Genomic DNA, 18,067 nt, shown 5'->3' on the forward strand with positions numbered 1-18,067 from the left:
AGCTGCTGCCTCCTCGGGTGCCAAGCCGGCGCCGAATACTGAACATATGGCGGCTGCCGACACCACCAGAATTCTACCGGTGTCAGCCACCACCCCCGCCACCAGATTTCCACCAACCCCACCAGAATTTTTATTTCTATTTTTAGTCCCCTTTTTATGAGAGGGATTACCACGGTGAGGCGGTGAGGTGTCCAATGCAATGAGGAACCGTCGGGAAACGACGCTAATAGAGCCAAGGATGACGAACCTAGGGCATCCTTTTTAGCCAAACCCGCTTCTTCCAACACAAGCATAGAACGGGCTTGATAGAAAAGACGGAGAGGATCACTTTGACGTAGGAGAGTACCTACACCGTTGTATGCCTCGATGAGACCCGCAACCAACTGCAAAACGAGCCTATTGTTTGACACCGGGGCACCCACATTTTAAAGTTGATCCGCCAACATTTTGAGACGTTGACAATAGACTGAAGCATTAGGAAAATCCTCCATGGAAGTGTTGGAGAATTCTTGCTCAAGAGTGACGGCACGAGAGGATTTATTATCCTGAAAAATGTCACGAAGACGTTCCCATGCGGCTTGCGCATTAGAGGCGGGTTCAAGGATGGTGTTGAGAAGGTCACCGGAGATGGTGCCATAGATCCACTTCAAAACGGTAGCATCAATAGTGGACCATTCATCCTTTTCTTCATTGGTAGTAGGAACTTTGGCCGCTGATGAAGGAATAATATGATTGAGCACACGATTTGAGCGTGCATGAACTTTAAACAATTTCGCCCACGTAGAATATTGCACGGTTTCCATATCAAGAGTGATAGGAATTATGTGTTCAATATTAGATGCAGTGAGAGAAGAAAGAGAGGGGGAAGAAGTAGAATAAGAAGATGAAGAACTCCAACCCGTCATGGTGGTTCGTGGTGGGTGGCCGAGAGTGTTAGGGCAGCGGAAGAGAAAAAAATTTGAAAAGAAAATCCCTAGAAATCTGATACCATGAAAGAAGTTTTTCCTTGATTGATTTCATTTACAAACTAAGTATATATACTAACATAATTGCCAAACTAACTAAGGCTAACTTTTAGGCAACTAAATATACAAAGCTGAATCATTCAAACTATTAACATATTTTTACAAATATATACTCTAACATGAATTGCTTAGTAAAATCATCTTTCAAGTATGCAGTTGATTATATATGGGAATCTATGTGATCAATATCTTTGTTTGCATGTTTTATGACCTTTGATTGAAAACTTTATATGATTTATATGATTATATGAGAACAAAGACATTTTACTTCATTAATATTTTAATTACATCACAGTAAATATTATAAGAGTTTTAATTTATTTTCATTATACTTGTTGAGACAAATTAAGCATGATCCCACAAGATTATGTTTTCTCTTATACATTTCACAAGATTCTTAACATTCTATATAGTAAAAACAAATAGGAACAAAGATAGTAGTTCTTTTGAATTACTTAAATTACTATTATGTTTGGAGATGTTACATCCATAGCCAAAGGTATACTTCCTCCCGTTTTTTTTTTTTTTTACTTGCAACACTTTTTTTCATCAACTCCAAATCTCCAATGCAAAATTTGGGTAGGAGAGAGGTAGAGAGGGAAAAAAAAGAGGGCCCATGTGATTGGAGAGAGATAGACAGAAAAGAAAAGCAAAAGTAGAAAATGTTGCAAGTAATCAATTATTTCCCTTTTCGAAAAGTGTTGCAAGTAAAAAAAATGGAAGAAGTATAAAAAATTGCCACATAAAAGTTCTAGGATACTCACCCCCATTCCACACTAATTGCAAACTATATAGTGGTAACTTTTTTTTTTTTTAATAACAAATGGTTGTAACACTTTTTGATACAACCATGTGAAATAACGATACAATTTGGGGGAGTTTGATTCAAATAAAGCAATGGAAAAGGGATGGAATCAAGTAAAGGAGAGAAATGTTTAATACTATTTTTTTTATTGGGTGTTTGTTCAACATTGGAAAAGACTCACTTGTAAGAAAATGAAAAGAATTTTGTTACTTCTCTGATTTCAAGAGTAACATTTTGAGGATTCAGGTTACCTTTAAGTAAGAATAATGGTTAACCAAATATTCACACTAAACGAGAAGAAATGGATTCAGATTACTGAATTCATTGCCAGGCTCCCAAAAAGTTCAACAAAACAAAGTCTTTATGTGAATCTTTTGCATAAAAAAAATATTTTAATTAATATAGAACGAAGGAAATATAAACTAACAATGGAAAGAAACGAGAAGGTCAAGAGTCTTAAGACTCAAGAGCAAAGTTTTGAACTTCAAAAACTAGAGATGGCCAACAGTGTAACACCCCGATAATTCTCTCTTTCTAGAAAATACTTTTATAACGAATCTAGAAAATTACCCAGGCATTATCGCCCGTGTGAAAACGTTTCGGCTTACTCAGAATTTTGCAGCGGAAAACAATTATTAAATAAAATCAACTTTATTAAACTTATGAAGTAAATGACAACTGTTTCGAACTAAAGCACACCAACTAAAAACCTCAAACTTAAGTAAAGATGTCCCTACGAAAACAACTTAACTATACTAAGTATAAGCCTCTCCATTCCAGATTCCCAATGAATGCATCTGCAAACCTGTAATGTCAATGCAATACTGACTCTGCTCACCAGAAGGATCATCACAGGATCAATAGGCAAAGCCATGATCACACACACAAACAGCACGTAATCAGCAAAGCTGAGTACTACATATCAGCATAATAATCCTAAACATGATACTACAACATAAATAATAATAAGCATATAACAAACTGCAGATGACTCTTACTGAACTAGACTCTAAACTTTTATTTCTTCTTTAAATGGAATAGTTATGGGACGAGTTGTCTATACTGAAGTAGGAGATATGGGAGCTACCACATATTCCAATTGACCTGCGATATCGAGGAACCTTTGAGCTAAAAAGGAAAGGTGATCAATCCAATCCTAGGAAAATACATATCACGGCGGACTATGTATCCCAACCCTTAGTGTCCAACTCTAGACGTGCACCAGTCTAAAGTCTATAACCTATCTCGTTTCACTTTACGTTGCATTCATTTTATACTTGTGTTGACCACCAAGCCAAACATAACAACACTCACAACTAACAATCACATAAACATCAAAACTCCTTTTTAATCTTAGAATCAACAAGTGTTCACAACTTATCATTCAAGACTCTTTAACTTCTTTTATTCTTTACTAACTTGCCTGTTGAACCTAGCCAACAGTAAACTGTACCTTTATATAGGTATAACTCATAATTACCAAATAAGATCCACGGTTCTTATAAGATATAAATAATCTCAAAGAATCTATGTAACACATGATTCCAACTTACTTACATTAATTCACTCACGAATTAATACCAAAACTGAACTTATCTGCTTGCATCAAACTTCCATACAAACATCATACTCATATATTCTTAGTTTACATGTAGCACATAGGCAAATAACATGTAAACAATTCAGTAAATCATATATATGAACAACAAGGTCCTATACATGATACTAATAAATAAAAACATCCCTAAGGCATGTTTCTAACCATATAGCACGTAGACTATGTACGTACCTTGTGTAAACGCAACGGTAGGCCACTTTTTCGATCTAAAAGTCCCCTACAATGAATTCTCCGCCTAGAAAATAAAATAACAAAGTAAATACTTGAACTAAAAATATACAGCAACTTTAAAAACGTCCCAAACCCTTTTAAACGTCTTTAAAAATCGTTTTTATTTTAAACTCTTATTTTTAATCCCTAGTATAGTACAACTATTCTAGTGATTAAAAATCATTAAAAACCTTAAAATACATACTTTCTGAATTCCAGCATTTATAAAATTTTTAAACTTCTGAAAATATTTTAATGATAGAAAAATCATATTCTCATCAAAACTCATATTTATACTTTAAATATATAGTTTCTAGTGATTTAAAACCCTAAAAACCATATCTTTCATGATTAAAACTAAAAATAATAAATCTGAAATTTTTTCTTTTATACATATGAGAACCGAAACAAATTTCTTCATAATTAATAATAACTCAAATCATAATCATGTAAATAGTAATAAAATAACAATAAAAATTAGGACTTTAATGGAATCTTAAAGGAGAAGTAAAGAAAAACAACCAAAATAAGAGGAAGAAGGCAGCGCCGGCGGCTGTGACAGCAGCAAGGAGGTGGCGGCAGCAGCTTTCTTGGTTCAATCAAGGTTTTGTGACGTTTCTTGTTCAACAAGAAACGTTACTTAGCGAAGAAGAAACAATCTTTTGGAGGAAAATATGAACCACGCACAAGAGGAGAGAGAAAGAGAAAATGTCGAGTGAGAGAGAGCAATCAGAAAATTACGTGCAAGGGAGGAGAGAGAAAATAGAATGTAGGGCAAAATAATTGGGTTTTTAGGATATTTAAATAGGCTAATCCTTTTGGGCTTAGGAAAAGAAATTTCAATAATTAAAACTTTGATGACTAACAAGATGGGCTTATTAGGACTTTAGTCATCAAATTATCCTTTCCCTTTTTATTACTTTTGGGCTTTCGATTCCATTAATCTTTTTAAAATATGCTTTTAATAATTAAACTTTTATTTAAAACATGCTTAATTAAAATATTACAAGTTTTATTAAGCATGAAAAATATTTTTAGTTGACTTTTAAAATAGTCAACCCTTTTTAAAAGTCAAACCATTTCCAAACTCATTTGGATTTGAATATAGCTACATAAATAACTTAATATATTTATGAAAATCCTTTAAAAATGTGGGGAATCACTACAACAAATCATCACTTGTGCCACGAATTATGCCACGAGAAATCAAAATTCGTGGCATAATTGCATATAGCCACGGGAAAAATAAATAGTAAGAGAAAAGCTAAAGAAGAAGAAAAATTTATGCCATGGGTAAATAATTTCCCGTGGCAAATATCAAAATTATGCCACGGGTAGATATTTTCTCGTGGCAAACTTTAAACTTCAGGCAAGAGTAAGAAATTTTCGTGGAAAACATACATTTACGCCACGATTTTTGCCACATTACAAATTTTCGTGGCTAAATCTATTTTGGGCACCGGAAAATAGAATATAGTGGCATATAATTTCATGGCAATAAATATACCTTTCATCACATTTAGCCATCAGACTTTGTTATTCTATATAAAAGTATATTAAACATAATACATATTAAAAGTAGCGTATATGTGGTCCATTTTTGTTAAAACACTTTAACATTTTTTTATAGAAATGTTGAGTTTTTTTTCGAAAAAAGTGTTTAACAACCAACTAGGAACACATAAATCTGTCTATAAATAATGTCTTTTAAGTAAATAAATTTATTGTAATTCTATTAACTTATTTATTCTTCTTTGTATTTATTTTCAAATTAATTTATTAAACATACATATCTAAGCATATTTGGTTCAATATTTGTTTCTTACTTAAACGTAAAATTTAGATCAAATTTTTTTGCACCCAAAATAATGGCGCTAATCATATGCTTATGGCGGTAGAAGGAATTTTGGCTGAAATCTAAACCTAACTGAGTTATTTCTCACATATCTATCTAACGCTATTCTTCTTGTCATCAAAAACCGCCATTAATTCTCACACCATCACAACAGAGAGGCCCGACTGTGATTCACGCATGCAATTCGACAATCGAACTACTCCCTCACACCATCGTTGGTAAGATTGCAATTCAATCGATTGACTTTTACGAATTTGTATTCGTTGCAATTCAACCATTCTTGTTCTGTCGTTTCTTTGATAATCGAAATCGTTTCAGACATCTGTTCCAAAGAGAATAGAAGACAAAGAACCCATCCTTGAAGTTGAACAGGTAATTCGTCATTCCTCTCTTTATTCATGGTGTTTTGGTTATTTTAGGGATTTTCGATTTTAGTCGTTTTGTGTTGTATGTAAATTATGAATCAATTTTCCGATTTTAGTGGTTTACGCTCTAAAGCTTTTGAAATTGTTTAGCATCAAGAAAGGAGTTGAATTGTCTTTTGTGTAATGAAAAATGTATTCTTTACTTGATACTGAAATCAAGCTCTTCTTGCTTCAAATGTTTTTTTTTTATATTTGGGCTTTTTGTCTCTTTTTTTTCTTCCTTTTCTTCTCTTTTATTGTTCGTTTGTCTGACAATTCAACTCCTTTCTTGAGGCTAAACAATTTCAAAAGCTGAGAATCCAAAACTAAGTTAGAAAGAGCGAGCAACAGAGATGTATCACATCTCAAAGAGGTGATGTCGAAAGAACATTAGATGGACAGGAACCATTCATGCAGCCATATCATAATATATTGATAGAATTGGCAAGAGCTAGTAATATTGAAAAAGATATCAAAAAGTCAATACATTGTTTTTGTTAAATACTGTAAGGTAACCCTTCATGATAATCATACATCAATTTGATTCTTGGATTCATAATCATAACTGCAGTTACAGGGCCATCTTGGTAAATTTAGGGGCCCTGATCAAATATGAAATATGTGGCCTTTGTTATCAGACAGTAGAAATTTCATAGAACTTATCATAACAATTTATTAATTACAGCAATCTAATTCTATAGATTGATACCAAAGCAAAACTATCTTTCAAAAAAGAATTGACCTCAAAAAAAAAAAAAGATTATGTGAAAAAGAAAAAGAAAGGAAGAAGAATACAGAAGTTTTGCCCATCGCAGATATTGACATAATGTATATTGCCATCTAGTTTGAGTTTCTTGTGTGCTTGCTTTAAGTTGGTATTTGAGATCGTGTATTTAAAATTCGAAACTGTAATAAACAAAAGAAATACTTAGTTTCATCTGCTTTCCATATTACAGCTGAAGCAAATTTCTCATTTTTTTCTACGGCATGATTTTGGTACATTCCCATTACTCTATTTTTGTTGCTTCTTTGTTTGCTGTAATTAATTGTCTTAATTTCAAACTTGAACTATATATATTAGTGTCATTTCTAATTATTAAATATATTATATTGCTTATCTTGTAGTAAGAAATCTTCTCAATCATGGATGATTCAGATGTCCAAAAGAAAAGATTACAGTGGATGGAATTTGAAAATAGATTTGATGATTTATATATAATGGAGTTAATGAGTTTCTTGACTATGCTTTCAATAATTTGGCCTTAAGTAGTGACCTAGGAGAAGAGGATAAAAAGGTACCTTGCCCTTGTAATCGATGCAACAATAGTCGACATAAAACAAGGGAAGAAATTGATAATGATTTGCTACTTAATGGCATTGTGCGAAGTTATGTTCGTTGGATTTATCATGGAGAATATAAACCCCCACTTAAAAGAAGTAGAAATGATTTAGGTGAAGGTAGTAGTGATGATATATTTAGGATGATCCATGAAAGATTTAGTCCTGGAGTTTCGAATAATGATGTAGATGACGATCTTGATGAAGAGCAACAATCAACTGAGGCCAGTCTTCCTAAGTACACTAAGGGTACGAAAGAGGCAAGGATCTTTGAAAATTTGATGAGAGATGCTCACAAAACCTTATACCCTAGTTGTGACGAGTTCTCCAAATTGTCATTCATCTTGAAGTTATTTCAAATCAAATGCATGGACGGCATGACTAATAAAGCTTTTACTAGTATGCTTCAAATGTTCAAGAGTGCTTTACCCAAAGGTGCTGATGTGCCATCGAATTATTATGAAGCACGAAAGATGATAACTGATCTCGGCTTCAACTATGAGAAAATAGAAGCATGTGAACATGACTGCATGCTATTTTGGAAGGAGAACACTGATTTAGAAAAATGTTCCATTTGTGGTACAAATCGCAATAGATCTTGTCCGAAAGTCTTACGCTATTTCCCACTAAAACCAAGGTTGCAAAGGTTGTTCATGTCATCCAAAACATCGAATGACATGAGATGGCATTTTGATAAACGTGAAGATGATGGAGTCTTGAAGCACCCCGCCGATAGTGAGGCATGGAAGCATTTTGATAAAAAACATACTACGTTTGCTTCAGACTCTCGTAATGTAAGGTTGGGTTTAGCTAGTGATGGGTTCAATCCATTTGGTGGGCTTAGAAGTGACTATAGTATATGGCCTGTAGTTCTTGTTGTGTATAACTTGCCTCCATGGATGTGTATGAAACAGCCGTACAGTATACTATCTTTGTTGATTCCCGGAAAACGTGGGCCAGGCAATAACATTGATGTGTACTTGCAACCATTAATTGAGGAGCTAAAGGAGTTGTGGGAAACGGGCGCTATGACTTATGATGCTTCTCAGAATTCATATTTTCATATGCATGCTGCATTATTGTGGACTATCAACGATTTTCCAGCATATGCTAACTTGTCAGGATGGTCTACCAAGGGTTATAAGGCATGTCCTCGTTGTATGAATGAAACTAGCTCCATTAGATTACCAAATCAAGGATCATGTTGTTATATGGATACTCGTCGCTTTCTTCCAATAGACTATAAATGGAGATTTAGTAAATCTTTTAATGGGAAAATAGAAACAAGGGGTCCTCCTAAAAAGACATCTGAAACTGATATTTTAACTCAAGTTAGGGACCTCGAAGACATGAAATTTGGAAAAAATGAAATTTCTCCAAAAAGAGATGATAACTGGAAGAAGAAAAGTATATTTTTTCAATTGCCTTATTGGAGTACCCTTTTGATTCGTCACAATCTTGATGTCATGCATATTGAAAAGAATGTCCTGGACAACATTCTTGGCACGTTGCTAGATATTGAGGGGAAATCAAAAGATACTTTAAAGGCTAGACACGATTTGAAGCGTGTGAAAATTATGAAGCATTTATCTCCGAAATTGAAAGATGGAAAATGGCATATTCCTCCGGCATCTTACACTTTGTCTAAGGCTGAAAAGGAAAAGGTTTGTAAGGTCTTAGAGGCTATGAAGGTTCCAGATGGGTATTCTTCCAACATTTCAAAGTGCATAAATCTTGAAAAGCGAAAAATATGGGGTCTTAAAACCCATGATTGTCATGTGCTAATGGAACAACTATTGCCGCTTGCAATTCGGGGAGTGTCACAACCGAAAGTGTATGATGTTATAGTGAAGTTAAGTTCCTTTTTTAAGGACCTTTGTTCTAGGACACTAAATTCAAAAGACTTGGATGATCTTGAAAGTGAAATTGTTATCACTCTATGTGAGATGGAAAGGATTTTCTTCCCTCTTTTTTTACTGTCATGGTGCACTTATGTGTTCACTTGGTTGAGGAAACAAAAATTGGTGGACCCGTTCAATATCGTTGGATGTATCCAATTGAAAGGTAATACTTACATAATATTTTTTAATTCACTTGACTTTCCAAGTAATTAAACCTTTTTTCTTAAACAACATTATTATTTTTTAGGCTTATGCGCAAATTTAAGTGCTATGTTCGAAACAAAAGTAGGCCAGAAGGTTCTATTGCTGAAGGCTACATCATTGAGGAATGTATGCTTTTTTGTTCAAAGTATCTACATGACATAGAAACAAGATTTACTCAACTTGAAAGGAACGCTGACGAAGATAGTGATGATTATCAAGGTTTATCAATATTTGCACCATGTGGTACTCCTTTGGGGAAGGCTAAATGTAGATCTCTTTCAGAAGAAGAGTTGACTCAAGTCCAAGAATATGTAATCAAAAACTGTGAAAAGGCTCAAGGATACTTAATGTATGATTTTTTTATATATATTTTTAAATATCTTCAAAAAAGTTAAATCCTTTATTATGTATGACGAATGTTCTTTTTTTCCCATAGGGAATATGAACTAGGGTCGTCTGACAAAAATTTGATAGAATGGTTCCGTGAACGGGTATGTCAAAAGTTTGGTTATGTTAGTTTTTACCTTTGGATGATACTAGGTTGATGAATTTTTTTCTTCTTTTTATAAAGGTCATGGATTTACCTCAGGAAGGTGATGATCAAGTGGTAAAAGATTTACGAACATTGGCTTTAGGTCCTTTAAAAGGTGTTCAATGTTTCAATGGATGCCTTGGAAATGGTTTTAGATTTCATACAAAGGATACTGAAAGAAAGAGGGTTAACCAAAATAGTGGTGTTATGGTGAAAAGTATTGTTGGGGCTAGGGAAGATGACTATTTTGGAATCCTTACTGAAATACTTGAGGTACAATATTTGGACGGAAAACGTGTGATTTTGTTTCGTTGCGATTGGTGGGATGTTCACAAGGTTGGTAGAGGAATCAAGGTTGACAAACATGGCTATGTTAGTGTCAATAGTCAACGTTTGTTACCTACTAAAGAACCTTTTGCGCTTATGTCCCAAGCACAACAAGTGTTCTATGTCAATGATGAGAAGGATCCCAATTGGTTTATTGTCGTCAAAACCCAACCAAGGCATCACTACAATGTTTCAGAAAAGGAATTAATTGAACCAGATGAGGATGCACTACAACAAAATCAAGCGGGGACCTCTCATGTTACATTTGTGTCACCGACGGATGTGGAGGACGACATTGATGATCACATTGCTGGAATAAGAGATGATATTGGTGATATGATGGTAGATGCTACTGAGGAAAACCACCCTAAAGAATATGATGAGAACGAAGATGTTATTTTTTATGACGACGATGATGATCTCGAGGATGATAGTGAGAATGATACTGAAAGTGATGAGGATACTGATGATGATATTGATCTTGCATGATATAAATCTTTGTTTTTGCCTTTTCTTTTATCCTTTGGATTGTTGAACTCAATTCGTATTGTTTAGTTTTTTTTTCATTAGTAACTAATGTTTTGGGAGTAATAATTATATTGTTGTTATTATGTTTATTAATTGAAGTGTTGGGTTCTACTCACGAGTAATAATTATCTTAATTTTCTGCCTCTATACATGTGTTCACTATATATCTGTATATTTTTGTAGGAGTTAAAAATAGAATTTTTGACTTGTTTATTTGATATAATATTTTTAAACAGCTTTCAGATGGGTAAAGGCAGAGGAAACACAAGTTCAAAGAAGGTGTCTGATTACGAAAAACAACGATTGATGACAATTCAAGCTAATAAAGAGAAAATGCAATCCTTGGGCATAAAACATCTCCTGTCATCTTTCACAAGCTTGGTTGAAAATACGAAGGAGAATAAAAGAAATAAGAAAAGAAAAGCTACCCAAGAAGATGATGACTTTGTCCCTGAAGATGAGGATATTCGTCATGATGAATATGCAGATAAGGAATGTGAAAGAGTGGCCCGACCGCCAATTTCAACAAGGGTATTCACTTATACTTTGCATGATATTTTTTAATAATGAGTTACTAGTTTTGGTTATTCGTTAATGAATTTGTATTTATTGCAGGCTAATACTAAGAAGGCAAAAGGACACGAAAGAAGCACTTTTATTCCACCAAGGTCAATTGTCAAGTTTCTTAAAATGAACAAGAAGCAGCAAGAAGCCTTAATGGGAAACGATGAATTGGAATCAGTTTCAAAAGCCTTAGAGATTGTAGAAAAAGGTCCATCTATTTGCTTGTCGTTTATTTCAATATATTTTAATATAGCACAACCACTTGTAATTTTGTTATAATATAGTTCCATTGAGCCATTTTTTTTTGGTGTATTTTGATTCTTGTTCTAAGTAAAATAATTTTTTACTCCAAATTATATGCAGCCATTGGAAGCAGTCATCAATTGAATAACACTGAAGGCAATGATGGTATTATACCCTTCAAGCTTCTATATTCGCGACTCAATTAGTTAATTGTCAACCATTTGAAATTTCTATTTTTTTGTCCATTTTTATTGTAGATATGTTGGGTCAAGAATTGAGTGGAAACCGTAAAGATGCTGAAATAGAGACAGGTAAAGACATGTACAATGACTATTATTATGCCTTAGAGATTTTATTATGGGAAGCCGTTTTTTTTTTCATTTTCACTTATTTATACCAGAAAATGAGGAGGATAGAACAAATGGAGACAATATGGAGACAAACTATGACCAAGATACAGAAGTTGGTGAAGGCGGGGGACCCGAGTATGCATCTCCACATGATCTTAATCACGCATTAATGAGCTTCACAAACCCTTCGAATGCTCAAGGGGATCATATTTTATCTGGTATGACTTGTAATTTCCTTAAAATAATGTAAAACCATCATTAATCTGGTACAATGCAATATAGTTTGTGTTTTGTTACTGGCCCAATGAAATGGTGTGTGCACACAATTTGATGGTGATACATTCTCTTTCATATTTGGTGCTAATGGTTCGTTATAGTAGAAAGCTTATATATGTAGGTGATTTTCTTTGTTTATCATAGGGGATTTTCTTTGTTCATTATGTCATTAGCAAACTTTCTAGAAGACAGAGATTAGGCAATTAGCTATCTGGAGCATAAACAGGATTAATGAAGTATGGTCAAGTTAATTCAGAAGCCATTAGTCACTGGTAGGTATTTACCTGTCCACTGACAGGTAGGGGTAGATGATCTGCAAAAACAGCACACATACCTCAAATATAGCTCAGCGATTTACAAAATTACTCATATTCGACATCAAGACTAGCTATCTTAGCAATTAACAGTTACAGTATACAGCACACAAGGCTATTGTAATACAAAGTTCGCGTATATCCAGAATATATTAATTTTTTTTAGTTTGATAAATTCGTCGAAAATACCTCAAATTCATCTACTGAATTCTGCTAGTACCAAATGATCAATGGCATTAATACGTCTTTGCATGAAGCTAGCAAGTTGCATCTACAATCACTTCTGGCAGAATTTACCATAAATAATGCTCACTTGCTTGCTTCTCAATTACTTTCACTTCACATCTGCATTGGTGGGCTGGATATTCATATGATTGGATATCCACTGAGGTTTTCTTGAGTGAAGACTGTAATTAGATATAGAGAATGTAATTCTGGTTTCTATGTATTTTTATGTCTTATGTCTAATTTGTTGTAAAGATGCATATTTCTTGACCTTTATGTCTAATGTAAATCTATCCGTCTAGTCATATAGATGATTACTCACTTTACTCATTTAAAGTTATGATTTTTCTACACTCTATATGTAGGTACCATTAGAAAAACAAGAGGGATGGTAAATTGTAGAAAGCTTACAGCATTACCTCCTAGAGAAAAAATCAATGTGGAGTTTGATGAGGATGGTAATCCAATTGGTCCACATTCTTCTTTATATACTTACTTCTTGGGTCAACAAGTACGGAACCGTTCTGTTTGTCCCATACAAGTTAAAGGTTGGCAAGAGTATACATCTGAAACCTTAGATCATTTGTGGACTTGTATCAAGGTGATTCTTTATCATATGTTTTATGTTGTTATTATAATACTATGATTTTGGCCAATGTTAATAGTTTGCATTTGTTTATCTATTAGGAGAAGTGCTCATTTGATGATCCAGAGTATCGGAAGGAAGGTGTCTTGGCACATGCTCAACGTTTATTTAGAGATAGCAGGCATAAATTGAAACACAAATATTTCGATGCTCCAAATCTGACAACAAAAGACGACCGCATGAAGAATAAGCCAAAAGACATGAATAAAACTGATTGGAAATACTTAGTGGATTTTTGGAGCGATCCTAAGTTTCAGGTATAAGAGATTGTGAATTATTTTTATATCAAATGTGTATCTTTTCTTCGAATGTTCTAACTATTTTACTTTAGGAAAAGAGCACTAAAGCTTGTAAGAGTAGGTCTTTCCAGAAGATGCCTCACTACAATGGTAGTAAAAGTTATGCTCGGCTCAAGCAAGAAATTGTAAGTATATTTATTGATTAATTTTGACTAACTGATTTGTGCTTCATACACTTACTATTTTTCCATATCACTTAATGTAGAAGAATAAAATGGAGGGAAGTGTAGTCGGCTTGATGTGATGGTTGAATCTCGTACAAGGAAATCAAAGAAGCTGGTTGATGCTGAAACTCTAGCCAAAAACATGCATGCAGTTGTAAGTTTGTGACTTTTCGAGGTGTTCTTTTCTAGAGACTTTATTCGATGTTATCTAACTTATCATTATGCTAATTGTAGGATGAGATTAAGAAACTTAAGGAACAAAGAGAACAAGGGCTTAATGAAAAGACGGATGAACAAATATTTCGTGATGTACTTGGCAAAGATACGCATGGGTATTTACGAGCTTATGGACCAGGAAAAAGCATTACAAAGCATTTTCAAGTCAAGCCTTCCCGAATTGATCTACATCAAGAGGTGGTTGAAGCTAAAAAGACAGCTGAACAAGCAGTTCAAGAAGCAAAAAATGACGCTGAGAATGTTAGAAAAGAGGCCGAGGATGCTAGAAAGGAAGCTGAAGAAGCTAGGAAAGATGCTGAGTGTGCCAAGAATGAAGCCGAAAAAACCAGGAATGAGGTAGATCGTAAAATTGTTGCAAACAATAAGGTTTGAGAGAACAAGTTCAAGCGTATACTACAAAGTTTTGGGCTGGATACGTTTGAAGATAATGATTCCTCGAGTGATGGTTCTTCGACTTAAAGTAAGTACTTATCTTTCATACTAATAGAAATACTAATTTTAATTATTCCTGGAATGCATTCCTCTTTTCTGAACCTACTTTCTTATATTTTTCTAGAGGGGATTTTAGGGTGTGATTGCTGCAGGTTTAAGGTTGATTTATATGGAGGTAGAAGGAAGTATTCAAGGTTGTTTAGGGGTAAGTTTAAGGGTTGTTTAGGGGTCGTTTGCTACTGGTTTTGGAGGTGATACATTGGTATCGTTGCAGGTTTTGGGGTGATATTTGCTGCTGTATAATTGGTGTTATAATGGCTGATTATTGTAGATGTTTAGAGGGTATTCTGGTGGAAATGAAGTGGTTTGGAAGGGCAGCAGTGAGGAAGTGTCAAGGAGGGGGGGGGCTGTGAAGTGCTGTGTGCAGGGGAGGGGGCTGTGCAGTGGGAAGGGTGCAGGGGAGGGAAGGGGTGCAGGGCAGTGGAAAGGTGCAGGGGAGGGAAGGGGTGCAGGGCAGTGGGGATGAAGTGGTTTTATGGGGTGAATTAAATATTTTTTTCTTGTTTCACATTCACAAAATAGCATAACAAAAGGAAAACATACTTTCCTTTCATATCTGTTATATTATACTTCCTCTATTTCGTATTATAATCCAACCCACTTTCGTCATCAAGATGTTCTGCCATTATTTTCATTGATTGAATACAATGTGTTTCGAAAATATAAAATTAAAACTGGTAGGCCGTAGTGATATTACCAATCAATAAAATAAATTGGCACGATGACAAAATGAGACAGAAGTAATGACACTAATGTGCCTGTCCTAATCTTTCAGAGCTTTCAATGTGCATTCATCCATCTATTTTCTTCCGTGTCAACTTATTCTCTGGTCTGTCAGATCTTTCAGAGCTCTGTTCCCCTGCAGAGCGTTTATTAGCTTTTTCCTTCTTAATCGTGCCATCTTGGTGTGCCTGCATTACTAGAAGTAATGACACTAATGTGCCTGTCCTAAACCTTATCATACACATCGCCTGAACTAGCCATCACAACATCACTAGACTCCAATGCTTGTAATCTAGAAGGTGACATAACTCCAAGACCTGCTGAACAAAATATCAAATGTTGAGTTTCACAGCACAAGTAGTATTATCCCATTCCCTACAAGACAGGATATAAAACATGAGTATTCCTTGCCTGCAGTGGGAGCCAATGGGAGATCTTTTAGATGAGAAAGTAAAATGAATAGAAGAAAGAATAATCAGGATTCAGATCAAGTATGAGATACATGACTTTAGCAGAATAAGGAGTTATAGGATCTCAGATTTTCACAAATGAATTCACAATCGATCAACAAGAATTCATATCACAATTTTGAGTGATTATTTCAATCAGATAAAAAAAATCAAAAGTAGCTTGATTTCAGCTGTTCGAAAGAAACGAAAGAAAAGATAAAGCAAGATTTTCCAGAATTCAAGAACTCAAAACTTACAGATGACTTCTGGATTTTAGAATGTGTAAATCATCAGCGATTCATTGAAGAAATGTTCGCAGCTCTAATATATACCATGTCAAAAACTGTAATATGAGGTGTGATCAACCTCCATTAGAGAACTTAGAGAAGTATAGAGAAAATTTCTGGAGATAATTGTAGATAGAAGAGAATGTGTTCGTATTGTATTAACTGAATTAAAACTAGAGAATTACAGCTTATGTGTGGTTATATGCTTTACAACAAGGAGTAAACAAAGAAGAAATAAGCCAGAAATCTATAACTAACTCTGCTTTGGCATGTTCGTTAGCAGTAGAAAAAGAATTTGTTGAGCTATATTCAACAAATTGTTATATGCTACTCTTGCTCTTGTAGGCGATTGGCGCTTAACTCATATATCAATGCAGTTAAGTCTGAATATGATGAGCCATGTTCTTCAACAGCCTTATATGCCAATTTTTTTAGCTTTTTTGCTCTTGTTCTTCTCTCCTCTGCCTCTGTTCCCACCATAATATAGGCCATGTAACCATTGGCACGCCAAGCTGAGATCCCTTCTAGTGTTCAAAGCAAGATTAATGGATGTCACTATAGTATTTTAACAATTTTTTTTTGATTTGTTACAGATTGGAGAAAGAGGTACATAATATCAAGCACAAGACGCATTCTTAGTTACAATTAAACTACTATGTAGTTTATAATTTTTCTATGTAAAAAGATTGGAGAATATTGCGTTTTTATTTAGTTGTCAATGGAACTTTTTTATTTCAAGTACATTTAATGTAAAGATATTAAAAATTTTATATTAATAATAATATTTCTTTATTCCATATTAAAAATTATGGTTTACTATATATTTATTTGCACAATAATATATATTTGGCATATGAAATTGGTAACATATATAGAATCGTGTACTCTCTTTCTTGCCACGGGAGATCTTATGCATACTGAATTGGTTAGCTATGAGAGAATATTGTAGTCAAAGATTTGTTAGCCACGGTGAAATTCATGGCAATGGGATTATTTTAGCCACAATAGTACTTGAGTCAAAGGCTTTGCAGCCACGGTAATACTCGTGGCAAAGGATATTTTTAGCTACGGGAGTATTCGTGGCATACATTTCACTTTATGCCACACCCTCTATTTTCCCGTGGCAAAATCTTAGCCACGACCACTTGTGCCACGGGAGTACTCTCCAAAATTCCCGTGGCTAGATTACATTGCCACGGGTTTTTTTAACTTGGGCCACGATTCTTACCGTGGCACAAGTGACATTTTGTTGTAGTGAATTACAAACAGTGCGGGCCAATCCATCCCATCCAATCCAGCCAGCAAAAAGCCCGGTCAAGCCCAGCTCGAACCGTGAAATTGGTGGGTAGGTCGTGGGCCAGATTTCTTGAGCCCAGCCCACTAAAGCCCACTACTAAAACCGTCCAACCCGGACCATGAAACCGGTCCAACCCGGCCCATGAACCACACCAGCCCAATCCAAGTAAATATTGAACCAAATTGTGTATATTTTAATCAAATTGTATATATTCTAATCAAATTGCATATATTATAATTCAATAAAATTTAAAAATAATGAAATTATTTATTAATATTAATATTTGTATATATTTTTAATTCATTTTAAAGATTTTATATACCAATAATGAATAATTTCAATGATTAAATAATTTTGAAAAAAAAATTCTCATGCCGACCCGTCAGCCTGGTCCAGCCCACCAAACCCACGAACCGTGAAAACCGGTAACAGACCGGTGTGGGCCAAGATTTTTCAGCCCACGGACCAGCCCAACCAGCCTATGAATTTCACGATCCGGTCCTGGATCGTGAAATCTCAGTCCAGCCCACTACAGCCCATGATCCGGCCCGTCCAGGCTGCACCAGTGGCCATCACTACCAAAAACCGACTCGGTGGAATGACAATTTTCTGGTTCACGAGTCAAAACGATTAAAGAGGCCGAATTGATCAAACCCATCCCATTTCCTTTAAATGATGAACTGGGTCGGGGGACAAGTTCTTTATATTCCCAAATGGCCTTCCCAACTTAAACCTGGCCAACTAAGGAGACCAA

General features: G+C 34.7%; 1 protein-coding gene across 1 annotated transcript; it reads right to left on the reverse strand.

Moving 5' to 3' along the window:
• Positions 1–425: 425 nt before the first annotated feature.
• Positions 426–905, reverse strand: LOC104903015 (uncharacterized). Its single transcript, XM_010690981.1, has one exon. The coding sequence runs from the start codon at positions 903–905 to the stop codon at positions 426–428; it is 480 nt and encodes a 159-aa protein (XP_010689283.1).
• Between the last annotated feature and the right edge of the window lie 17,162 nt (positions 906–18,067).

The sequence above is a fragment of the Beta vulgaris genome, chromosome 9 (genome assembly GCF_026745355.1).
Source record: "Beta vulgaris subsp. vulgaris cultivar EL10 chromosome 9, EL10.2, whole genome shotgun sequence".
In the NCBI taxonomy this organism is placed as follows: Eukaryota; Viridiplantae; Streptophyta; class Magnoliopsida; order Caryophyllales; family Amaranthaceae; genus Beta; species Beta vulgaris.

What these genes read in the sequence shown, in the direction of transcription:
- LOC104903015 (XM_010690981.1), bottom strand. Translation starts at nt 905, where the DNA reads ATGACGGGTTGGAGTTCTTCATCTTCTTATTCTACTTCTTCCCCCTCT.